Source organism: Chelon labrosus (assembly GCF_963514085.1).
Source record: "Chelon labrosus genome assembly, chromosome: 17".
NCBI classification, from domain to species: domain Eukaryota; kingdom Metazoa; phylum Chordata; class Actinopteri; order Mugiliformes; family Mugilidae; genus Chelon; species Chelon labrosus.
Window position 1 is genome coordinate 19,373,282 of NC_140350.1, and position 27,732 is coordinate 19,401,013.

The following is a 27,732-nucleotide window of genomic DNA, read 5'->3' on the forward strand; positions in this document are numbered from 1 at the left end:
GGGGCAACTGATTACTTCAAGTTACTTCTGCTAAACACAGCAGAACATTTTATGTCCAGCTGAAACCTCAAAAAGGACTCTTTCTGTTTGGTTTCTTAACATCGTCTTAGACTGTCTGATTAGTAAGCCTTAAATTAAAATAACCATGTCAAATATCAACATCAAATTTCTTTACTGCTGCACACACCTTTTTGTCTATACATTTTTTTTTTTTTTTTTTTTTTTTTAGCACCTGCTTTATAATAATGATGCGTTGTGTGTGTCAGGCTGCAGTGGCTGTAGCCGATGTCGGCCACAGTGTGACACGGGGCGGTCATCATCAGAGGCGAGCTCTCTTGATGTTTGCCGCGGCGTCAATCTCTGTGATGCACAGCTGCACTCTGATCCCTCCTGTAGGACTCCATCGACCACGCGGCTCGCATGTGTCGCAGAGGGGCTCTCAGAGGCCGCGTTGTGAAGAACATTAAAGAAAGATTTTGTTTTCATCCCTCTCTCTGCGTCTCGTGGAGTTACTATAGCAACAGTGATCTATTACACTCATCTTCTTCTACTTTCAAACTATTGTGTGCAACATTTGTCTTCCTTTAGAACCTCATGATTATATAAACAGCTGAACTCATTTTTTTACATGAAGATCTATCTCGGCCTTCTAATTTATGTCTACCGGCTTGTAAAATAACACATTACAGATGTCGACTTTTCACATTAGTGAAATGTATTTTGGATGCTGATAATGATTCTCTTTTATCAGAGGAAGCGTGCGTAGTGCTTTGAAGTGAAAGCTGCCTTAAAGCAGGCCTTTATCCAACGAGACACCACTCGTAATTCATAATTATGTTCTGATCAGTGCTTACTAAAAATCTGAATCAACCGCTCATTAAATCAGGCTCGATGTGCTTTTGTTCCTCCGTTCGTAGCACAATTCGTAGACGGGGATTTCTTTTTCACATCGAACAGAATGCATTCTCCTCATGTCGTAGATGGATTACTGCATAGGTGAACAGGACACGTCACCTGACTCAGCAGCTCCTTTTAGCTCTCCTGAGCTTTAAAGCACATTATACCTCGCTGTTGTAGTACGTTTCTGCAGTCCGCTACTTAAATTTGGGTTCACCGTCGTGCCGCAGAATGGGTTTGGGATTATTTAATGTTAAGATACCAAACATAATCACCAGATTTAGAACTTTATATTGCATGCAGTTTATGTGACCCTGTCTCTTCTGTGCTGGGGAAGGCTGCCATCTGTGACTTGATGCATTCCCAGCTGCCTTATGATGATTTCAACGACTGCAAATGCAGCTTGAAGTTATCGGTTCCCCCTGATTAACAAGATAAGCGACAACAAATGTAATAAAACATGCCTTCTTTGTCAGAGAATCCTATAGTTTGATATGTCGACATTAGTTTAGTAGTTTGTGAGGCTTGAATGGTTCAGCACCATAAAAAAAGTAAAAATTCAAGTATAAAAATTCACTCAGCAGCACAAAACAGTTCTTCTCTTTACTGTCGCTCTCAATCAATACTAAAGTTGTATGTTCCATTTTTACACAAATTTGTCAAAAAAAATAGGACTTGCAACACTTTTACAGCATCTTTACTACGCGCCTCGAAAATATATATACATACGTGATGTGGAAATGAAACAAAAAACCTGAAAATCTGCACTAGCTAATCCATTTTCTTTCCACTTGCCTAAATGTTTTCGGTAAATTATCACACTTGAGAAGGGCTCCTGTTCACTGCCACTGCCCACATTAGTTGGTAAATCTGGAACCGCAGACGCTGCAGTGTTTATGTGCTGGTGAACCTTGCAGAACCTCCCTTGTTTGAGTGTCTGCGGGTTGATAACAGGCTATTACCATAGGTAATGACCCACACATAGCCAATAAACTCTCCCTTAATGAGAACTAGGCCATAAAAAGGAAAGCCGTGCTCCGTTCTGCTCCTTCTCCTATATTGAGTGCAAAAAAAAAAAGAAGAAAGAAAAAAACCTCTTGCACAGATAAGTCGCTGCCACCTCCTGTCACGCAGTATATTTTATTTTATTTTCACTCTCTTGATCTCGCACCGCATTCCCTTTTAAAGAATAAGTATGTTTGCATTGCAGGAAGAGCAAAATGAAGACAGTTGGAGAGGGTGACCGCAATCTTGGTTTCATCACCTTGGAATAGGAAGCAAATAAATAGAAAGCACAAGAAAATATTGATGCTGACAAGAGTCACTGCTGAGTTTTTAATAATAAAAAAAAAAACATTAGCTTATAAGAAGAAGAGGTCTTCATTGCCTGCATGCACTGGGTTGGTATATACAGATTTATGCAGTGTCGGGCATACTGCAGTGCTGCTGGTATGCAACACTGCAATAACAACAACAGTGCACCTACGAGAAGTGACACACCGTATCCGCTAAAACGCACAGTGTGCCGACAGCGCTACCCAAACTAATCAAAAACTCCTCACCTATGAGAGAGAGCTGTTTGGAGGATCTGGGGAGCAGATCCATGCCGTTCTTCAGCCACAGGAGCTTGGGATCGGGGATGCCGTCGGCGTGGCAGTGAAGGCTGGCAGACACGCCGGGCTCCTGGGCCTGCGTCTCCGGATAGACCAGGATCACCGGAGGGACTGGATGCAAACAAACACAAGAAAAAGAAAAGAAAAGAAAAAAAACAAAGACACATACAGAAAGAGAGGAGAAGGGCAAGTGAAAAAAAAATAATTACACACTGTTTCATGGTAGACTGTAACTCCCGGGGGAATGCAACACAAACACCCACACACGTAGTGGGCAGAGAGGAATTTGTCTCACCCCAGCGTGGAATATATTCACAAATAACAAGAATCCAGGAGCTCTGGGGCTGCTTTATTACAGCTCGAGTCCTGCATGAAATAGATGTTGGACGTATCTGCCACTTACCACCTCCTCTGGGGAGAAGGCCACATAAGAAAGTGGAGGAATCGAAGGGGGGAACATGAAACATGAGGTAACAGTTTACATGAACAGGTAAGATGTTGTTTTTGGATTAGGACGGATGGAGAAGTCTCAACTTTGGGGCGGCTGCCAAATCCTAACAGTGCCTTCTTCCTGTTCCAATAGCTACCCTTCCACTTAAAGGGGAACTACTGTTTTTTACAACCTGGACCTAATTTCTGCCATAAAATATGGTCGTTTACTCACCCATATAACTTTTGTGTAATTCGTATTCCTTTGGAAGATAATTAGATCAGCGTATATCCATGTAGTGGGAGTGAATGGGGCACCGAAACATCGCCTGTGCGCGCAGCGCTCCGAGACGACATCATCCAGGTCAAAAGACATCATCCGGGGTCTGTAGGTCAATCTACAGACCCTGGATGATGATAACAGCTAACTCCAGACTCAACGGGGAAATGAACGAGTTTCGCCGCAGATAATGCGTTATGTAGAGGCTGCATCTCGGTGCCCCATTCACTCCCACTACATTGATATACGCTGACCTAATTATCTCCCGAAGGAATAAACGACCATATTTTATGCCAGAAATAAGGTCCAGGTTGTAAAAAACAGTAAATCCCCTTTAATCCTAACACAACATTTACATTTCATTTGCCGCTTTCTACACTTGCATGTGTTTTACTGTTGCTTTTCTTTCCCTAAAGTACACAGTACGGTAAACATATATTCGATCAGTGGTGACATGCATATTTACTGAACCTATATGCACATTTTATTACACTTTGTACTTAATGCCTCACTATATATAGACTATAGATTTTTTCTTTACTCCTCTCCAATGTGTCAATTACTTTTCAGTTTAGGATTTCACATCAAGGAACTGTAGCTTTTCAAAGATCAACTCAAGAGCTTCTAATAATTTTCCAGTTTTTCTTCTCTTACATTCAGACACTTTATATCTGCATCCAGCGCATGCACTCATCTCCCCTTCCTGCACACAAAAACACACAGAAGACCTTGTACTTCCACCTGTGCTGAGAATCTCTGTACTGCAGCAAGTGTTCCTCTCTTCCATGTTGTGTTTATTTCACATGCAGCAGCACTGATATCACGCTCCAGGGTACTATAATACCCCGCACAAGAATCCCACACCGTGAGTGTGGCTACTCCACCACCAACACACAAACTGCAGCTTCTCTCTCTTCACGGCAAAGAAAGAATGTTATTGCCTTAATGGCGCAACAGGATGCAAACCGCCCACTTAGCGTAATGTGGCACTTGGCTCCTTTCCATTCCACCTTATCTCACCTCGTCCTATCTCATGTGAAATGCCTTGAATCCTCAACACAAACATTTGGTAACAGGCCCTCTCCCGGTGGCTCGCCCATCAGCCGACCCCCGTCTCCTTTTACGTCACCTACCTCTCCCCCTCCCTACTCAGTTCGAGGTCTAAAAATGCAGCTGTGTTTCTTTTTCAATTAGCATCTCAAACGAACAAAACAATCACCCCCATTGTGACTCGTTAATTGAACGAGACACGATTGAATCAAAAAAATGTCTCTCGCTGATTTGCGATGTTGCGGGTGGGGCGGGGGGTGGAAGATGTGGGAAGTGTTGTGGTGTAAAATCTCTCCCTCTATTAATTAGTCTTTCTTTTTTTGTTGTTGTTGGAGAGATGCCTACTAACAACTCTAAAGTAAATGGTAGCAGACGCTACAAACTGGATGATTAATACGAGCGACATAGCGCTTTGATAAATGCAGCTAGCCAAAATCAGCGTGAGCGCCGTGTCCCTGCTGATGTGCGAATGTGTTTTAGCCTAAGTAGCTTTTATCTACCGCCTCGAACATGCTGCATGCATTCACAACTCATTTTTAGCCAGCCTGATGTAACGCTGCAGTTATTTCGTGGTACAAGAGGAAACTTTGATGCAACGCTCTCCGCCGCAGTGTTGTTCACGGCTTAAGGGAGGCTCTTATCTTATCTTGGAAAGTAATCCTTTTGATTAGCAACTTCTCAGACAAAAAAGGGAAACGTTCCCTCATAATTACATTATAAAGGAAGATCTACATAATGTGGAGAGACTGTGTTAATAATGGAGTGAGTGCTGAATTGATTGGACAAAATTAATCAGCGAAGTGTTTTAGAAATTAATTAAACACTCCCGCTTTTCAAGTAAAAAGGAAAAATCGCTCGTTCTTACGTCTAATGTGACAGGTTTGATGCTTTTCTTTTTCACAAATGATAGTAACCTGAAAAGGTTGGACTGTTGGTCAGACTGAAAAGGCCAATTCAATCTGTTCAATAAATGAATCAAGAAAATAATGGATTAAAAGTAACTGTCACCGCTATTAAGACAGTAATCGATTACAAACCAACATTTTGAGTATTCACTTGTAATCACATGAAATCTATTGCCCCAAAACTTACAACTAGACAATGATTTACCGCAACTTACAACAACTACAACAACTGCGGTGTTAGAGGGGACGCATGCTTTGATCCAATTGATTGTGATCGGGGTTTAGATGTTGATCATCTTTGTTTCGTATCACGGGGAGTACTGAATCATTTGTCTGCGGGACACATTGTAGCTGAAGCTATTCTTTGTGACTCTGGTTGTATTTTTGTCTGGTTAATGTCTGCACGCTGCATAATGGATTTGGGATCAATAAGACGCCTCTCTGATCCAAAGATCTAATGTGGCTTAACCGTTTGCACAATACTGTATATATCCTGTATATCAGACATTTAAATCAACACAATTGTGCCTTAAATGCCTCTGAAACGGTTCTTTAACCAGAAGTTCCTCACTATCTCAACTGATTGCCGCTGAATTCACTTGACCTGTTTTTCGCTATAAGCGGGACACATAGTAAGACAAATTCACCGGGGGGGGGGGGGGGGGGGGGGGGGTAGACAGCAGCACAGACAAATCTCAAATGTTTTGTCCACCACAGTAAGTAAGAAACGAGCCACTACTGACCATTCACCTGCAGCACATGTGTCTGATAGAGGTCCTCATATCCGTAGGCATGGCAACTGTAGTTCCCCATGTGGATGGTTGTCACCTTGGTGATGTACAGGGAACCATCATCCCCAAAGTCCTGTGATACAGGGGGAAGAGATGGAAGAGGAAAATAAAGTTAAGAAAGGCAACTTGGTAAAAGACCCCGGCAAGAAGGGAGCAGTGAAGATGGGGAAAAGAGGAACAGGAGGTACGGGAGAGGGAATAGTCGTGAAGAATGGGGTGCAGAAAACATCCGCAGGGAGTGAGAGGGGAAAAATTAAGGTAGCTCGGTAGAAAGCACAGGGACGCTTAAGAGGAGGAGCACAACAGCAGGGAGTGATGGGAAAAGACATGAGAGAAAAAAGAGTGATGTGGAAAGGAAGAGAGACCATGAATCAGTGGTTTCCCTGTTGAGCTGAAGCAGGCACTGGGGAATTTGATCCTCCTCTCTCCCCTCATCACGCTGCCTCAGCCTGATAAATGGCAAGGGTTAAAAATATAGAGCCCATTAGGTTGATGAATGGAGCTGGTTGTTGTTGGTGCAGCATGCGGCAGTCACCGGGGGGTTCCAGCCACAGCTTAGGGCGGATTAAGGCATTAAATAGTTTGCTGTCCCACCAAGTGGCAGAGCAGATGTCCTGACGAAGCTCTGTCTTGACATCGAGGCCGCGAACGGCGGGGTTATTTTTGTTCGTGGCTGCTCTTTCTACGCATCCATAAATTCGTGCGGCTCGGCAAGAGGTTGCTTTGTGACAAAACGAAATCTGACTTGATTTTTCCTGTAAGATAGATGAGGGAGCTTAGACAGCCAGTTCAGAATTGTAAATTAAGCTTAGAGAGACAACTACATCGATGAGGCAGTATTGATTGTAATATATCTCTCAGATTGAGCCTGAGTCTGACCTTGCATTGCAAACTGAATTGACATTTATTTTTGTAGTTTATAAACATTAATTGTATCTAAATATTGTCAAATTCTCCATGCCGTCACCCAGGATTCCTGCAGAGGAGTTTTGGCGCTCCCTTGCCTCCACTCTAACACCCGGCTACTTCAAAAATGGGCAACGGTTGCACCCACCTGTCAATAAGAGCAGCCAGCCTCTTGCTTATGCATAGCTTAAACCAAAATACAACTTAAACAGGTTGCATAAGGTAAGTATCACTTGTCAAGAATGGGAAAGAAAAAACTGCTTAAACGACATTCTCTATCAGGAGGTCTGTGGGATGGACGTGCCCTTGGAGCCGGTCACTGCAGTTTTGACACTTCTGCTTGGCATTGGCTGCTTGGTGTTAAACTGAACTTGGAATTGAAATAGATGAGGATTTGAATGGTTTTATTATCACCGTGTGCTAAACGGATGTTTTCATTTCACAGATGATGACTGAAGGTATTAAAATGTGTGTGTACTTGACATTTTGACTGATCTTCTTGACTGTAATGCAACTAGGCAGCTTCCATGGATGTTCCACGTAGTATTTATCCAAAATGTAATAATATCAAGATTGATTAAAAAGGTACCTGTGAACTGGCCAAAAGTGACATTTCTCTATTTTGACTAGACTTGAGTAATACCACAACCTTCCTGTTCAGATTGCAGTGTTTCCACTACCATTGTATTACAGGTGGCACCTCGGCCCCCCAACAGCGCGCCCCGTTTCCCCTTAAATGTCAAGTTAATTTAATTTAATTTTACTTTCTATATAGCGGCAGATTACAACATAAGTAATTTAAGGTTACCTTTCCCATTGTCTAGGTCCATACCTTGGCTAAATAGACAGAGGCTGCGCATCGGAAAATATGTCAAGTCGACCCGTTCAACAGTTCAAATAATTGTCCACTTGTTATATTGACTGCTGTAATCTGTCCATCTACATTGTAAATCCCACCCCCCCATCTAAACCCCCACCCCCTCAAACCTCAAAGTAAATCTTAAAGGGGAACTACTGTTTTTTACAACCTGGACCTTATTTCTGGCGTAAAATACGATCGTTTACTCACCCATATAACTTTTGTGTAATTTGTAGTCGTTCGGGAGATATTTAGATCTGCGTATATCCATATAGTGGGAGTGACTGGGGCACCGAAACGTAGCCTCTAAATAACGCATTATCTGCCACGAAACTCGTTCATTTCACCAATATTTTGTTATTGTACCCCAGTGCTATTCTCCGCTGAGTCCGGAGTTACCTGTTATCATCATCCGGGGTCTGTAGACTGACCTACAAGCGACAGTCGGCTTGTTTACCAGTAATTTGCTAGTGCTAATTTTTTGCAACATGGCTGAATATTTTTCAGATATCATCCAGGTCAGAAGACATCATCTGGGGTCTGTAGGTCAATGCCCCTGTCACTCCCACTATATGGATATATGCAGATCTAAATATCTCCCGAACGACTACAAATTACACAAAAGTTATATTGGTGAGTAAATGATCGTATTTTATGCCAGAAATAAGGTTCAGGTTGTAAAAAACAGTAGTTCCCCTTTAAGCCAAGGGGAAACGCTGGATTGTGTCTATTAGCTGCTGTCATTAGTGAACACCTGAATGCAAATGGGAGATTTTTTTGCCTCCAAAGTTCGCATTACATAAGGCTATTAACTGTTAATCTTTGAGTTTCTGAAATGTCCCCTATAATAAACGGAGAAATCCTGGGAGAAAATTACAGCCTATTATTTTTACTCAAGTGAAATTATATGCTTTTTGCATTGGAAAGAGCAGCTGAAGAATTATACATGAAAATGGCCAGTGGCCACGTTCAAACGAAAAGAAACTTGAATCATTCATCGAAGTTTTGCTTTTCAGATGCGCAAACTAATTGAGTGTCTCCTTTGACCTATTCTCCGAGAGTAATCATCACTGCCTTTTCATAAAACACAGAATAGCACTGATGCCGTAAACATCTGCCAGCGTATACTTAAGAGCCGCATTCATTATATGTTTACCGGGTGTTGGCAATATACATGCAAATAAAAGTAGGCACATTGGTAGAAATATATACAATATTCATTTCCAAATGAATCAGCTACAGGAAAAGCAGCTGTAGTAAATGATGTCGCTGTTTTATGCTTGTGCAAAAGTTGTTCTTTTGTTCTAATGCTTTCAAAGGTGGAGACCTGAGCCCTTCTTACAATATGGAGTAAAACGCTTAGTTTGGTGACTGAGAGTCAAAAAAACAAAGAGATGGAGTCATGACAGAGAGGGACAGGTAGAGAGCAGACACAAACAGCACTGATTGTAATGGACGCTCTGCTCTCAGGTTTGGGAGTTGGAAGGCTTCAATCACTCTTAAATGAATGCCATTTCTATTCAACGCAGTTCCACAGAAAAAAACAACAACAAAAAACCACAATTTAAATATAAAATGTTTAACAAGATTCACAAAAAGCTCAGGGAACAGAAAATCAGTCTTTTGTCCTTGTTCTTCGTCCCCATGTTTAGAGATAAATGTAATGATTTCCTATTCAATATCTGTTGATTGGTTAACTTGTATATAGACATTAAAGGGGAACTATCGTTTTTTAAAACCTGGACCTTATTTCTGGCATAAAATACGATCGTTTACTCACCCATATAACCGTGGTGTCATTTGGAGTCGTTTGGAGGATATTTAGATCCAGTGGAGCGCCGCATATATCCATATAGTGGAAGCGGAATATTTTGTTATCATACACTAGTGCTATTCCCCGTTGAGTCCGGAGTTACCTGTTATCATCATCTGGTGTCTGTAGATTGACCTACTAACTTCTGACCAGGATTAAGTCATCTCTGAGCGCCACGTGCACGCTCGACTTGTTTACCTGTAATTTGCTACTGCTAGTTTTTCGCAACATAGCTGAATATTTTTCCGAGGTTTCTGAGGTTGACAAATGACACCAAAGTTATATGGATGAGTAAACGATCGTATTTTATGCCAGAAATAAGGTACAGGCTGTAAAAAACAGAAATTCCCCTTTAAAGTCACTCGTGTGCGGCAGACAAACCATACCTATAGTGAAAATGAAAAGTTCCCTGCATCCATGTGAAATTAAACACAGTGATATATATATTCTCATTACGTAAGGGCTTATTTACGTTATATTTAGCCTGGAAGTCATTTGTAGATACTCGACTGGCTAAACTGTCCCACTGCCCACGAAAATTCCCCCTACTATTTCTGGAACTAACATCAGGTGTACCCACAAATGACCAAAATTATAAAAAAATAAATAAAAATCCACACACACAACTACAAGCAATGAAGTTATCTCTAACATTAATTTACTTTTTTTTTTTCTTTAATCTTTTATTTGACTGAAAGTCAAATGCAGCCGCAGGCTCGTCCCTCCCTCCTCCCTCCTCCCTCCCTCCTCCACTAAAGATCACTGTGCTCTGTAGAAATTCATTATGCGGGGTCAAGAGCCCGAGGGACCTCTGGTGCCATCGCCTCGACTACCAGTCTCCACCTTAACACTTGACATTGTTTATTGGCTCATCATCACAGCAGACCAACAAGGCCGCTCATTAACATGCAATTAGCGAATTGCGATCCGGTGGTGGATAAAGCAAGGCCGGCACTGCGCCTGTCACCTGTGCAGATGTGTCCAAACAGGAGCGTGGCTGCATAGTTCATTAAGCACTGAGCTAATGTAGCAATGCTTCACAGGGGCTGCGAGAAAATCCTTGTTTCAACACTTTGATTTCCGTCATTGAAGCTTTTATGCTTTCCCTCTTCCTGTCTTTCCTCTTGCTGCCTCTTGTTTAGTTCGGTGCAGTCTGATTATCGGGATTTAAGAGAGTTTCTTAAAAGCACATCTCCCAATATCTCAACACAATGTGCTCGTAATTAGAAAAGAGCTCTTAACACATTTACAGCAGCATGTGAATTCCTTTTTTTTTTGTTTTTAAATTGTATTATTTTTCAGTCTAAGTGGAGTCCCCCAACTGTCCTCCCTTGCAGCAATTTATTTATTTTTTTAAATCAGAGATTAATCAGATGCTCCGATGCACACTGTTTGGAAAGTTTGATGGTTTCTTCCCAGTTTTTGACAGTAACGGTTTACACATGCTTAAGACAAATAAACAAGTAACTACCGCATGACTTTAAGGAAACAGATTTTGACAATAGAAATTTTAGTGCATGGTTCACTCACTGCACTCAACTCATTTGCAAAAGCAGCGGGCAGCCAAAGAATCCAATATTTCTCAGAGAGAAAACAAACAGAAGCCTGAAAATTTGTTTTACTTTTAACCGAGCAAGCACAAACGAAACACCAATGGGAGATCACCACGTTTTCTTCCGATGTGTAAATATGTACTTGCCGACTCACAAATCAACCAGAATGGCTTAAACTTGTCCATGCTGTGAGTCCAGCAGGTTGCTGCGGCGCTTTTTTACCCCCCTTTGTTGCATAAAATCCTTAATTGATGGCAACATTATTTTTCCGTAGTAATTATCGCAGCCTTTTCATAAAACACATAATAGCACTGATGCAGTAAATAAAAGCATGTGCGTTTTAATAAAAGAAACGTCAGCTACAGCTAACGTGCTAAATGATAATGCTAGTTCATGTTTCTGCTTGCAGTTGTTTCCCACTCGTGCAATTAAAGCCCGTAACACAGGTCTGAACCCTCTTTACTGTCCTTACATTCGTTGACTTTACATTAGCAGAAAAGCTAATCATGTCAAGTATTCATTGGCATGTGTTAACTTAACCCTTGATAGAGCGCTCATTGAAATAATTCAAAATTTCAACCCTAGATTGTTGCAGGGCATAAGAAGACTTTTAAACTTTGGTGAAATTGTTCAAAATTTGAAATTTTCATGGAGAAAATCAAGATTAATGAATTTACCATATATGGTTCCTTGCCCTTAAGTGGTAAACAAATGGAAACATGCATTTAGACCATTAGAACATAAGTGCTAATCCAGACTCTCGTTAACATACACATTATTACATTAGACAACATTAGGCCGGGTCTTCCTGGTACCTAATAAAGCAGTTATACTCAGCGTTCATCCAGAGGTGGACCTTGCAGACCACGTTTGACCCTGATGTGACCTGAGAATGTTGCCCTGATCTTTTCTGATTGGCTGGGTGAAAGCCACATGCTTCTCAACCACCAAAACATGTGCTGAAGTTACCACATATGGCTGCTTGCCCCATAAAGGGTTAAGGAACCAACAACAACAGCTTGTACCCGTAGCTCCCAGCATCAACAATCAGCGGCATGAAGATAACAGCAAACACTCACATTGATATCCTCCAGGTCCAAGAAGTTTAATATGATGCCGTTCCTCTTCCAGATGATCGGTGGCCGCAGCGTGCCCTGGATGGCACAGGTGAGGACGGCACTGAGGCCCACTGTGACTGTGGAGATGCTGATTTGCTGGTCCTCCGCCAGGCTCAGCTGGACGACCTCTGTTAGAACGACAGCACGAAGGGAAATTGGTGAAGAGAGAGAATGGGTGATAAAGAGACAAAGAAAGAGACAATGGCAAGAAGAAAGGGATTGGGGGAAAATGGAGAAGGAAGGAGAAAATCACAAATCAGGACTGTGTGTGGTGAAGTGGAGGAACCGTAGCCAAGCTTCATACATTTCTAAGGATCCATCTCATTACCAGTGGACCGCGGAGGATAAACAGCTGTCCAGGAGTGAAGGATACCCAGCATGAAAAAAGACCACGTGTCAGAGGACACACAGCTAGCCAAATATCATTCTTCTCATTAAGGGAAATTTATGTTCATTGAAATGGCCATCCAATTCAATTCACCTTTACGGCAAATTAAGAATTATACTCCGCTGGTTCTCGTTGGCACCATAAATAGTGTCCGTCGCCAAGCTGTGTGGCCAGGCACAAAATCTAAAGAGTCACAGTTATAGCCTGAAAACGTACTGATCCTCTTGCTTATTAGATCTTTAAACTCAGTCCGGCATTTTAACTAGACATTAGAGCACTTTTGTATCAGTAAAGGAGATTTTGTAGCATAGCAAAGTATTTTTAACTATTAAATCCATCACATGAACTTTACTGCACTGCAACACCACACAATCCATACCTTTTCACCAATATTGTATTTATTTAGTTTCAATTTCGCTCTATAAAAAGATGCCGTCTTTTGTGCGAGGGTGAAGCGGGGGGCGAGTATGATGATGACTTTGAGATATCTTGTCAGTGTGAAATTCAGACAGCAGTGACACGATACAAGTCAGTGTAGGGCCGCGTGCTAATACAGGCTGGGGAAGAGGATACACTTGGTTCAGTAGATAACAGTGACACAGGCACCTGATGGAAATCTAAATGGAGTCAACCAAGCGCAACACTGGACAAATCATCCATATATATATATATATATATATATATAAAATATTCAGCCATGTTGCAAAAAACTAGCAGCAGCAAATTACAGGTAGACAAGCACGGGGTGCACTTGGCACTCAGAGATGACATCATCCAGGTCAGAGGCTAGTAGGTCAATCTACTGACCCTGGATGATGATAACAGGTAACTCCAGACTCAACGGGGAATAGCACTAGCGTATCATAAGAAAATATTGGTGAAATAAATGAGTTTCGTGGCAGATAATGCTTTATTTAGAGGCTGCGTTTCGGTGCCCCATTCACTCCCACTATATGGATATACGCAGATCCAAATATCGTCCGATTAACTCCAAATGATACCAAAGTTAAATGGGTGAGTAAACGATCGTATTTTATGCCAGAAATAAGATTGAGGTTGCAAAAAACGGTAATTCCCCTTTAACTGCTGCTACTGCATCACCTTTCAGCACTGATATAATTAAATAAATGTTACGGAATTAAGGAAAATCAGTCATTGAGTTTGTGAATGGATTAAGAAAAGGCTGCACTAAAGCACGGAACACACTGTATAGTGCGGTGTGTTCACTGCATATATACATTATCTCTACTTGTGTAAAATGAAGAGCAGCATTATCACATCAACTGTGAATTTTCTAATAACGTTCCAAGGTTCAAAATCTAATTAATTACTTAAAATATAAAGTGTCTACTAAATACTGTGCAAAAAGGAATAAACTATGTCTACCATTCAGTGTAAATTCAGCCGGCTCATTATAGAGTTACTGTTATTCACTTTAAATCTTATTTTGCGAGTAAAAACCACGAGATTTCAACCAATAGCCGCGTTGCAGTTGGACTCCAGCAAGCACCGTCCCTGCCTGACGGGGGGTCTTCTCTGAGATCACAAATGAAGCTGCGGCATTCATTAAGAATAAACTACACTGACGGTTTTGATTCATATTTCTATGGATCTTACGTCCATCCACCATTATTCATTATGAGAATGTGCTGAAAAGTGTTCTCTCTCGTCCGATCTTTCATAATCGACACGCCTATTAACACGCAGATCTATAAGAAGAAAAAGATCTGCAGCCATGACTGAATAAGAGTGATAGGGCCAGCATCACGGTAAATCTTAATTTCCACATGGGACGCAGTTTTATTGTCCAAACAGACTTCTAGCAGAGGGCTAAACAGAACCTGAAATGTTTGTGGGGAACGTCTTGTCTTGAACGCAGACTTTGACAAACACTGCTGTAAAGGACCCCTGGATATTAGCTGTCTGTTTCGCGTGGCTCTCCCGGTGATGGATATATCCGGGCTGACAGCTCGGTCTGTCAGTGATATTTCAGAATGCCTTGGGTACAGTACGCTGCCAGGTCCAACGAAGTTATAATTCAGCAGATCAGTAATTTGGGTGGCAGAACAGGCTTTGAGTGCCATGTGGACAGATGAGGGATGAAGTGCATTGATCTGACACGGCTTGGAGGGGTGGTTTAAGGTGGTACTGTGAATTTCAACTAGGCCTCTGCTCACACTGAATTTCATACAGAGCCCGAGAAGCAAAGGGCTGTGTGGGTTGCGGTGTATTTTGACTGCTCAGATGGACATCTAACACAACTTTGTATTGATCCCTTTAAGGTATAGGAGTAAGGCCACGGCCTGGAAGTCTGCTGGAACGGAAAATCTTATCAAAGTTCCCTCTGTGCACAAGTAAAACCTCTAATTAACAGCCTATGGTAGATTAAGGACTTACTTAAGCGCTTGCTGTGAAGGACTGTGGTTCTTTTAACAGCTAGAGCTGGTGCAAATAACAAGCATGTGATGGCAATATGAAGCCACCTATTTGAGACAGGCAAAAGAAACGGGAGGTTGCTAATTACAAGCTTGACTTGCAGTCAAATAACTGGTATTAAAATAACGTGCATGAAAGAAACATGAATATAGAAAATCATCTAAAGAACCGTGTATACCTCGTACTGGCTCGAGTATGGTTTTGAAAGTAGACTGTTGAGTTTTAGATTTCGTTAAGGGGTTTTAGAATGAAACTGACACTGGCGAAAAGAAGCTCAAAACCGTTAATGCAGTAGCATAATGCTGCTGTCTACATACCTTAAGAGAACAGAAAATGCCGCATCAAATCAAAACGGGCAGCCATAACTTCAGATAGGGTCGGTCTAAACTTTCAAACTTTCTGCTGATAGTCCACCCTTTTAATATTAAAGTTAAAAAAAAAAAAAAAAACGACCTTCGTGAAAGATGGACCAGTTCAGAAATGAATCCTGACATTACGAAATTAATTCCTAGGCCCTCCTAACTCTGCCAGCTCAGATAACAGCTACGAGGCCAAGAAAAGATGGAAGAAAAGGTTCTGCCTTTATATGGAATAAAGGATGCATTATTAATTATAAAATGTGATAATTGATGTCACTTTTATAGGGAAACTGGGTCTAGGAGAGACGCTAAGGGACAAAGTTTGTGGACACCTTTAATGAGAGGAGGACAATATTCACACGACGAAACTCTTGATTTGTTCACAGGCAGACCCAGTTATTCAACACTCACCGGAGAGGTTTACCTGTGATAGGAGATTAGAAGCTGCAAGGTGTTATTTTAAAATGTGGAGTTAGTCACTGCGAAGAAAAACAGTTTCTCGGGAACACACCCTCCTCCGGGAAGCTAGTATTAAAAAAATCATGGGCATTGCAAGGGCAACATCTCCAAACACACTGATTGAACAGTGACACAGAAAGTAATTTAACTAATACTAATAGTTAGGCAGCGGGTTAGCGCTATTGCTATTACTATAGTTGCTGCTGACAGGGCTAACACACAGGTATGTCAAATTACATGATCAGCCATTAAAATACTCATTGTTCTGCTGGGAAACTTTTGGACCTGGCCTTCGTGTGGATGTTACTTAGACATGTAGCACCCACCTAGACCAGACCAGTCACCCCCACCCCATAGCAATGACACTCCTTGATGGCTGCAGTCATCCCCAGCAGGATGCAGCCTGACACAGACACACACACAAAAACACTTTAGGAACAACTCAAAAAAAACTTGAAGAACAGCACAAGGTGTTGACCTGGCCTCCAAATTCACTGGATCCCAAACTGATCAAGTATCTGTGGGACGATGGGATCACAGAGGCCCCTCCCCTCAACCCATAGGACCCAAAGGCCCCCCACTAACAACATTCTGTTGCCAGACACCACAGGACACCCTCAGAAGGCCCATGTCCATTCTCTGATGAGTCACAACTGTTTTGGAGGCACAAGGGAGACCTACACAATATTACCAAATGCTATGCCTGATCGGTGTATATTGATCTGATCTCGGCTTGACAGAACAGATAGCCAGGGCATCGTGAGAAGATATTTATTGAATTTCACAGACAGTGTATTGGATTCGAAAATGTTCATCCCAACCTAATTAGCTGCACCCAAGTTGAACTCATTCATAAAAAAAAAATAATTTATGACTCCAACATCGTCCCGTGTTCTGTCTTGTTCGAGGATGGCCCAGACAAATTGCATATCCACAGGCAGTGCCTGCTCTGCCCTGGCTGACTGGGGAAGGTTGTCATGACATTAGCTGGTTAATGATTCCTACAGTTTCCCCATTTCACCCAAAATAGCTGCAGTGTGTAAGTTAGTAATTGACTCTCTACGGAATTCAGGAGCGCCGCTGATCGATCAGCACCACTAACTGAGCTACGGATAGGCCGACAGGGCCAACGGGGAGGTTTTCCTATATCCAGGTCTGTATGGATATGTATGTACCGTATACTGTAGGAGAGCATGAGCAGAGGGAGGGAGAGAAAGATTGATATAAAGACTTTAAAATGGAAAAAAAAAAAATTAATAAAACAACTGCAAAGAGGAAGAAAGAAGCATCAGCTATAGGAAAAATGTGAAGTCAAATGTAAGATGAAAGGCTGACTGACAACACAGGGAATAAAACAAGGAGTTGAAATGTGTGTGACTGTGGGCCAGGAAGAGAGACAAATTTGATGCAGAGCACGTAGAAGATCTCGCAGGGAATAACTAATGTGGGGAGCTCAAGACTGCAGCTCACAGAGCTGTCCCTTTCGACTCGTATGAGAATGACCCCTCATGAGCTGGAGTAAGACATCAAGCCACGAAGCAGAGGAGCAGAACACCATGACTCCTTTAGAGGGTGAGGCTGATAACATCCGGACCGTGGAGGAGTAGAAGAAGAAGAAGAAGGAGCAAAGAGAGAGAGGTGGTGAGGAGCAGAGAGGAGCGAGGAGACAGAGGGAGACAGGTGGAAACAAGGTCATGGGTGAAGGAGTGGAATGTGAATAGAGCCACGAAGCAGGAAAATAAGCTGTTAGCTGAGATTATCTGATTTGTAGGTCAAAACGTGTGTTAAGATAATGAAGTGAAAAGTCAAAAATGGCTTCCAAAATTCAACAAACGTGTAGCAAAATGTAGAGATTTAAATGATACTCCAAACAATAAACACACCCAAACATCTAAAAGTAGGTAATTCATTTCTCCATTTCACCACTACTCTTAAGACACCTTTCCACCTGCGAATCACCAATGTCAAAAGAACACTATTAAAGTAGCATGAGAGGATAATTTGATTTTAAATTACACCAGGCTGAATGTCCCAACAGAGACCCAGTATTTCATAAGAAAACAGAATAATCTGGTCTAATTGGTCTCTCCTGATTGAATCTCCCCATAATGGGATTTGGCAAACGTTATGGTAGCACGCGATGCAAAGTAATTGTGAGGCTAAATTAAATTTGTATTTTGAAATTAAAATGAAAAGCAAACCAGGAAACTTGAAAATTCTGCTGTCCCTCCAATAATTAAGTTAGAGTGCACTCAAATTTACATCACAGCTCAGAGCGAGGACACTGTTAAAATATAGATTTATAGAAAGGTGTCTCCAGAGATTCTGTCTTAAGAAACACAATCTTTGACCAATGAATACAGGAAGACGCTGTCAGCAATGTGGCTACCCTGGCATATTAATGAAATTCAGCTAGTCGTAGCGATGATAGGGAAAAAATGAAAAGAGGGCAGCTGCCAAGTTGAAGAGAATTCCCCCCAATGTTTATCCCAAAGAAACAGCATCCATGACTTTGGTTCCTACCACCAAATTCAACATGCACCATAGCATTCAAGAAGGTTACCTAGGAACCCAGAGCTTTAAATGCCCACTAGCGAGCAAACTGCTACAAAGCAATGGGCGATGAGCGACTCACCTTATATGTTGATGGGCTTTTAAACGTTTTAAGACTTCTGTTGTTTGATTTCTTCGAATGCATCAATGAAAATGCGTGTCTCGTCTATGACGTCTTGCATTAGTTACAGATGAAAACTGTTCCGCATTTAAGCTTACTACTAAACGGAGCAGCTTGTTTTGGGTATTTTTATGACTGGGCTAAACGTGCATTAAAAGTTATTTGCAACATCATTCGTATTTCCAAGTCAGATGCCGCCCTAGTAATGACTTTTTGTTTACTTCAACACCTCTGCGGGACATAGGCGCCGAAACCTACGCACCTAGCCTACACCGATGAACGCCATTTAAACTTGGGCGCTCGTCAATTTTGGCTCGCTCTGTAAAAACGTTAGTCAGCGCTGTGTTGGGTCAATTTTTATTTCTACTTCCTGCTTCACCTCCAACAATGGCGACTGAAACTTTTGCCGAAATTTCGGTCCTCCATGTGTTCCATCTTCATTGATCCGAAAATTGCGGAGATGGAGAAAACAGCCGGAAACACGCTATTACCAAGCGGACCAATCACAGCTCTTGCGGTCTGCGTCGCCACAATGCGTAGTTACATTCCCTCTGGAGGTGCACGTCAGCCTACGGCGTTAGAGTCTGCATATAGGGTCTATGGTGTCAACTTGATGCAGAGATACACACCGCGCATTAGCGTCCTTTTATCTGAAGGAGGAAGACAAACAAACACAGGAAGAGCCACACACCGGATCTCTCTGTGTATTAAATCCTCACTGCCTTGGGTTATGACACCTTAGACACCTCATAGTAGAAAACTAAAATGCTCTCTCTCTCTTTCTCTCTTTCTCTCTCAGTATTTATGAGCCTTGGTGAGTGGGTGGTTGTGTGTCACTTGTGTGACAAGTACATCTACCTTCCTTTCATGTGTCATGTATGCAAATATATGCACGGTACACTCGATTATTCATATTTGACCCTCATGAAAGAAATATCCTCACTCAGTCTCATTTGATAAATTAAGAATCAGGCATTAATCATTAAGCTCATGGCAGAGCTAGCCTCTGCACTTCCTACATGCAAGTGCAATAGAGACGTAGGACTGAACTGAGCAACTGAACACAAAGGTTAGACCTCAGCTAAAAACACATTTTTAAAAGGATTGATTTTCTCATTGATTGTTGCTATGAAACCATTAAAAATGAATCTTAAACCACCAAGCGAGTAGTTTTTGACCAGCGTAGGCGATGCTGCAAATAATAAAAAGATAGCTGCATCAGTGGACATTAGTATTCACTATATTTTAAAATAATTGCTCATTCAGAATTCAGAAAAAAATCCCTCCTCAGAGACTGCTAAAGATTCGGTGATGTTATGAGTTTCCAGGAGGGACGGAAACATTCATTCATTCATTCATTCATTCATTTTCTGAAACCGCTTGTAGGTCGTCGTAGGGGTGCTGGAGCCTGTCCCAGCTGTCATTAGGCGAGAAGCGGGGTAACACCCTGGACAGGTCGCTAACACAAAGAAACAGACAACCATTCACACTCGGACGGTGGGAGGAAGACGGAATACACGGAGAGAACCAACGCCGACACAGGGAGAACATGCAAACTCCACGCAGAAAGGCCCCAGCCGGCCGATGGATAACCCTAACCCCAACCCTAACCCTAACCCTATCCCAGCTGCCATTGGGCGAGAGGCGGGTTACACCCTGGGCAGGTCACCAGTCGATCTCAGGGCTAACATAGAGAGACAGACAGATGCCTCAGTGCTAACCACCACACCACTGTGCGGACAGAAACATGGCATCAGCAAAATAAGGAGTTGTTCATTTGAAAAAATGTACCTAGCCGGAATCGATGTGGGCAGTGCCACTAAAAAAAAAACTGGTCCCCCTTTGTCTCATTTTGTTTGTTGTATGGTGTTTTCATTAAGATAGGGGATGTGTTATGTGTTTGGGGCATGTAAACACGTACATCTTATCAGATCATTTACTTTAGCATCCGTGTGAACAGCTCAGTTGTCCATATAAACGCAGCCTATGTCAACTGTACATAACTGAACATAATGACACTGGTGGAGTTGTACGTGTAGGGAGACGGGACTCCCACTGTGAGCCCACAGTGCGCACAAACGATCTTGGTGTGTCACTGCATTCAGGCGCCGCATGTGGGCTGCAGCTGTTAGCAAATACATCACCCATGTGTCAAACACACTGACACGGCGAATTAATGTCACGCTCTGCATCATACTGTACTCACCGAGTTCGTTAATTCTAAGCATACACTGCATACCACGGCACATAATGAACATGCTGCTCATATACCGCCTCCCGTGCACCAGAACTCTCGCTTGCCCGCATCTCCTATGTACACACAAACATTTATTCTCTCTCCCACACCGCACACAGAAATTCATGCTTTTTCCTTGAGACTGCTGTCGTGGTGATTATTCATGGGAGGGAGAGCGGGGATGAGCAATCAGTGGCCAGCTCATTAATCACTCTGGATGCAGACCCTTAATCTCCTCTACAGGTACAGAGGAATCTTCTGCTGCCACTCCTCATTGCTTCTCATACTCCCCACTCCACCCCACCCCACCCCGTCCCCTCCTCTCTATCTCGCTCAGCCGCCTTCTCCCTTCCACCCACAGTCTCATTTTCTCTCTGATGCTGTGTTTGCATCTTCGGCTACTCTCCCTCCGTCCTCGTCCTTCGCTGAGCCTCTAACCCTCGTGATATCTCGGCGACTCTCTCGCTATCTGTCAGTCTTCCCCCTTCCATCTCTCTCGCTTTTTCCCTTCCCTCTGTGGTTTTAATTTGCCTCTCTCTCTCTCTCTCTCTCTCTCTCTTCGCCGTCGTTCTACTTAAAGCGCCTTCTTCACTGGCTGTCACTCAACCGGCTAGCAAAGCCACAACGGCGCTTCTTTTTCCAGCAGGACCCCTTAACCAGGCAGCGAACAAGCCTCGTTAAGGATTTGCAAGGAAATGGCCGAGAGCGATCGAAACGTATAGAAGAAATGTGTGGAGGAAGGAGCATTTTGAAACATTACAGTCAGCTCCACATAGGCTGGGACAGTGGCACAGTTTACTAAAACATACTGAATTTACAACCATACAAAGTGAATGGATTTATAGTGCAAACTCTCAGCTTTAATCCACATTAGGGGGAAAGCTGTAAGAATAACAACCATTTAATGAAACAACAGTCACCTTTTACTTGCCTCTTGGACAAAGAAATACTGAAGAACATCTCATACTGGTCCATTAAACAGCTTTTGAGCCTTTACAAATAAGAAACTGTGAAGGAAAATGGTTGTAATTCCTAAATCCTCCCTCCAATTTAAATGCGAATACTCTCAAACGAAAGCTAATAGTCAGAATACTTTATTAATCCTGCAAGGAAATTGTTTAAAGGTTTGCGCCCAACGTGGGGCTCGAACCCACGACCCTGAGATTAAGAGTCTCATGCTCTACCGACTGAGCTAGCCAGGCTGCTAGTTGGCATCTAAGATAACAAAAGATGTGCCAGTGTCCAAGGATACTGTACAGGAACCTAACAGTATGTATGGATAAACCAAGAGTGACACTTTGGGAGGAGATCTAGTCGGTCTGCCACAGCATAAAAGGTAAAACCTAAGGCTGGGGATACGTCACGGCATTACAGTACCCTTAGCGCAGTTTATACCTCTGCGGGACGTACGTCTATGTCCCTTGGCCTACGTGCCTCGTCAGTAAACTCCACCCAAACGCTAGTCGGCGCTGTGTCTTTTTTTGCCATTCAGTTTAAATTTGTTTCTACTTCCTGCTTCACTTTCAACAATGGCGACGGTATCTTTCGATGAAATCTCACCAAAGACGAGTCGTACTAATGTTTATATCTCAGAACCTCCTCAGTTAACCTTTCCTCCATGTGGGATTGATCCAAAACAATGAAGTTGAAAACTGTGGAGATGGTGAAGCAGACGGATTTCTGGGGAGGTGAACATCGGACTACGGCGCATTATTAGCCTTCAGTACTTTTGGGTAAGTTGCATTGGTCAGAAGTCATGAGAGCCACTTGAAAATAATAATAAGATATTTACTGATAAGTGCATGTTAATTCCAAACACCTCTTGCTGTATTAAAAAACAACCTCCCAGGATAGAATACAAAGCAATATGATGGACAGTTGAAATACACTTCTGTCTTTTGGGTGAAAGAAAATAGTGAACAACACCTTTGTGGGAGTATAATAAGACACCTCCTGGTGCTTGAGAGCCACTCAAGGTGTTAATGCTTTTATAAATAAATAAAGCACTAAAAATAATGCTGCTGTTGTCAAGAGTATACATTACTCAAGAAATCTACCAGAGTCCTTCTAGAACAGCACGCTTCTCAGGCCATTTAAAGGGAACAATTGCCTCCCCCCACATTATTTAATGACCAATTTTGCAGGAACAGGCTTGCTAACAACAAGAGCCCATTTCTACGGTGGATGTTGCTAAGCACCTGAGAGCGCCTCAAGGCGACAGCTGATATACAGAGGCTAAAGTTCAATAATATACTGGCATCAGTTTGGTAATGACAGGGCAGAGCTGTTTATCAGGGTTTCCCATATAATGTGAACACTATGGCACAGGCTGCTGCTACTTGTTACTAAATCCAATATGCGCATTGTTACTAGGGTTGCCACCTTTCAGAAATAAAAATAAGGGATGCCCACCACGGCTGCTCGGGGCCATGACCACCACAGACCCGACTCCTGTGGGGTAGGGCGCCCGCAGCAGTGGTATGTTTTATTTTGTGCTGGTGTTTTTAGTAAAGGGATGATCAAGAAAGCAATTAGTAATACTTAAAGCTTGAAATGCTTTATTAACAATGAACATATTCCCTTATAAAGTGCAGTTAATTAAATCTTAAATGAAATCCGTACCAATGAACTTTTAAAATATAAACAAAATGTATTTATTTGTTTATTTATTAACTGTTAAAAAAAGAAAGTTTCTTTTACATCAAGCCACACACTAACACCAATACCAAGCTTGACACACAAGTCTTTTTTCCATTTATTTGGAATTTTCATATTAAAATAATAATTTCATATTACCTGCTCCAAACCAATAAATATCATTATTGCATTTGCAGGTTTTATGTAGCCGGTACAGTTTTATTTGCTTGCAGGCAAAAGCGCAAAGTGGCCAGCATCTCTTCGCTGTTTGTTTTGCTCCTCCAGATACACAGTTTGAGAAAAAGGGGTGGATTTTGAGTAAAAGAGAAGAAGAAATTTAGAAAAGGACACAGCTTGAAAAATATCTTATCTTCATGCGCTGTGGTTCGAAGAAAACGCAGGACATTTAAAGTCTCAAAGGCCAAAAAAAAAAGTTAGCCTGCTCTGAGAGGCTTAATGGAAACAGTCTGCAGCTAATCTCCCATACTTCATTTGGCCGGATGAGACCCAATTCATTAAAGCCATACTCTCATTTGATAGTAGCATAAGATCTCTGACAATCAGGGTAATCTTTCATCTTTATGGAAAGAAAGAAACACCCCTTCACCCCCCTCTCCCCAGTAGGCCTCCTACTGTAAAGTGCAAAGGCATTTTCTGACAGGGTTTGCTAAGTGCTCCTTCTCTGTTTAGAGCCTGTTTAGCCTTGTGGAGGAGGAGGAGGAGGAAGATAAGAGAGATTAGTGGCCTGCAGCAGAACTCTGCACTGCAGGAGCCACAGCTTGACCTGACCTGAGGGTCCACCTCGACAGAGACAGAATGAACAATGAGTTCTACTGAGAGTGGGATGTGTGGAAAAAACATAGTATTCGAGTATGCCATCAATGCATGCAAACACTAACCAGAAATATTCTGATAACAGCTCTGGGATGGAGGAAAAGAAAGACCAATAACTGTCTTTCATTGAATTCCCATGAGGGCATTTTCCTAGTGAAACCACTGAAAGGTTAAAGAGGTCAATGGACTCTTGAATTCAGACTGCTGGACTGGTGAGAGCACAACAGAGGGTATCGTGTTTTGTATTTGATATAGAAATAATTTGAAGAGGTTATTTAGGGTTGTTGTTTCTTCAGGGAGAAAGAAAGAGGTCAATGTTAGATAAAATAAAAAAGTAACCCAGTGTAATGAGACTCTACATCTACAGAGACGAAGGAAACAAACAAACCAAAAAAAAAAGAAGAGTTTTTCCTCTTTTATTTATCTTGTCTCTTTCTTAAATAAATTAGTTGAACCCAGTTATGTGCTCTCTTTGAATTAATGTTGTTTTACGGCGTGACAAATTGGAAACACTTATCTGGCAGTACGCTGCCGCGCGTATGACGGGATTTTTTAAGCAGCTTTTGCACGTAAAGACCAAACGTGTTAAAGCGATGCATTTTCCCTAAAAGATTGCAGCGCGGTGCAGAGGCGCACAGTTCTTTTTAAAGATTTACCCTACTTTGGAGAAGCCGGGGCGGTCTCACAGTCTTAAAATGCATCGTACGGGAGTAAGATCTAATAACTCCGAATGGGGAAATGCTGGAATGGAAGATGGATTGGTTCACAGCACCTCTGGGGTTAGTCACCTCTTGAAACAACCAGGAGTGTACCATATCTCCAGCAGATGCCTTCAGACTTTAGGATCACTTTTCAGAGATCATTGAAAACAGCACAGCTAGAAATTAGTTTTGGCAGTACTCTCAGTCCTCTCATCCAAAAACAAGGAGGTATTTCTAGTTCATGCTCCTGCCCTTCATAATAAATCATGTGTTTTAAATATGCTTGGTAAGTTTTGACTTGGTATGACTTTGTGACTAGTGGTCCCACCTTGTAAGGAAAGAAAAGGTGACTTTAAATAAAGGGACAGGGACCATTGAGGCAGGTCGTCTTTGTGTGATGTAAAGTTTGACAATGATTAATTCGTTTTCCCTTTATTTCAAATCATCACTGAGCATACATGTCTTTTTTCAGCTGTGGTATACATCACATTTACACAGCTCTGCATGTTCACACCTTTGAGTTTGGCATAAATAAACACCATACTTTGCCGCAAGAGTACATGAACTGGACTGACTGGGGTTTGGATGCCATGCTTTATTGAAGTAGATCAGCAGAAAGATGCCTCCAGGCCGTTTGGAAAGTTTGGGTCATATACGTTAGGGTATCACTGTGTTAGGTTATTTTGGGTGAAGCTGCAATACAGAATTTTCAAATGACTTCTTTTGTTAGACTTTTGTTTTGGCTGGAAACAAACTAATCTTAACTACATGTAGCCTAAGTCTCTTAACTCACATTGAGATACTCAACTTGTGCTGACAAACCATCTCTAAGACTTTATACAACCATCTTTAAGGGCTGTGTAAAATCAGTGGTGTCGCCCTATAAATAGCTATTAGAAGAGTAACTTACTTGAATGATGAGCAATAATTAATATAAAACTAACCAATGAACACGACCAGATACTGAGCAGAGAAAAAAATAATAAAAATCTACATGGAAGCAAGTTTTGCTTTGCCCTTCACAGTGTGGCTCTGATATAAATACTAATGGGAGAGCAAAATATCGCCTTGGCTCAGTTTTTGAGTTTCTTTATCATCTAAAGACAAAGGCTTGACTTTGTGGTATCATGACTGAACGGTTGTAGATTAATATAGCTGAGTTTCGGCTGCAATGTCACATTCACCATCACCATCACCAATAAGTGTCCTGTACATTTTTGATTTCCAGGAATTGTGGCTTAGTTTACAGTAGTAACACGCACCGATCAGGCATAACATTATGACCACCTTCCTAATATTGTGTAGGTCTACCTTGTGCCTCCAAAACAGTTGTGACTCTTCAGAGAATGGACATAGGCCTTCTGAGGGTGTCCTGTGGTGTCTGGCAACAGAATGTTGTTAGTGGGGGGCCTTTGGGTCCTATGGGTTGAGGGGAGGGGCCTCTGAGGATCATCCCACAGATACTTGATCAGTTTGGGATCTAGTGAACTTTGAGGCCAGGTCAACAACTTGTTGTGCTGTTTTTCATGTCATTGAGTTGTTCCTAAACCGTTTTTGTGTGTGTGCTCCTGTGTGAGGCTGCATCCTGCTGGGGATGGCTGCTAACCATCATGGGGTGTGATTGCTATGGGGTAGGGGTGCCTGGTCTGGTCTAGGTGGGTGCTACATGCCACAAATGAATGCCAGGTCCAGAAGTTTCCCAGCAGAACACTGAACTGTCACAAGATGGTCAATGTTATTTACTTCTCAGTGGTCATAATGTTGTGGCTGATCAGTGTAACACAACAGAAGTTGGATTTTTTTTAATATTTTTTTTTTTATTTAAGACTTTTAGTAATCTATCATATAATATATTCGGTATATATGAGGCTTATATGCATCTCTAGGTAGATGCATCATTGTGACTGTAAAAGTGCTTGGAGTACCAGTAGGTAGAAAAGCACTATATAAATACAAGACCATGAAAATGTGTCTGATTTGAATACTAATGCTTTCATAACTAAAAAAAAAAAATCCATTAAAACTTTTACATTTCAGGTTTTTGAATGGAGATGTTTCTGATTCACAGGTTAGCCCCCCCTCCCCATAAGTAAATGGACTAACTGAGCAGAAGACCGTAGATAATCTATCGTCAGCCTCACCAAACGCTTATTTTACGTGTAGACATCTTTTGTCATGTCAAAAAAAAAATAAAATCTCACATAATTTATTCCTAAAAGATATTTTCTACACCTTGCTAAAATATGGACAGATTAATTAGCAGAAAAGTGAACGAAATCAGCGCTGCTGCACGGCTCCATTATAACCACTAACAGGGTTTTTAAAAAGATGTTGATGAGTTGATGAAGTTGATTAATTGCTCCTTGTTTCCTCACGGAGTACAGTCTCTCTCTACTGTGTAATAAATTACGGGAGAATAAACTTTGTCTGCACTGCGTACACTGCACTACTAAATTATTATGAACCCTCCGAGCATGACAGGAGTTTTGGAAATAACTAGCAACGTTTTGGGCTAAATTCCTGCATGCCTCATGATTAAACTATACGTGGGCAGTGCAGACGCTGGAAGGTAGAACTGTCAGCTCGCGGCGAGAATGACATGGATATGAACCCTGGCTGGACCCTTTCTGACCTCAAGTGACCTGCGTGTTTACAGGAGATAGCATGCTAATTTTGGCGCGCACTGCCTGTCACATTAATAATGCAGGTGGCTAAAGGCGTACGCTGCAAAGAGGTGACAGCGCAGGAGCTCTGGCCCTTGTTGGTTCAAACCATTTTATGACTGCAATTTGCG

The 27,732-nt window shown here is 42.0% G+C and overlaps 1 protein-coding gene across 1 annotated transcript in view; it reads right to left on the reverse strand.

The window, feature by feature from the left end:
- fstl4 (follistatin-like 4) overlaps positions 1-27,732 on the reverse strand; it is a 195,283-nt gene that overhangs the window by 17,857 nt on the left and 149,694 nt on the right. Inside the window, exons 6-8 of the mRNA XM_084565171.1 lie at positions 12,176-12,342; positions 5,918-6,038; positions 2,460-2,621 (exon numbers count right to left, since the gene is read on the reverse strand). Of these exons, the coding sequence (XP_084421297.1) occupies positions 2,460-2,621; positions 5,918-6,038; positions 12,176-12,342 (450 nt within the window). The remainder of the gene's footprint in view (positions 1-2,459; positions 2,622-5,917; positions 6,039-12,175; positions 12,343-27,732) is intronic.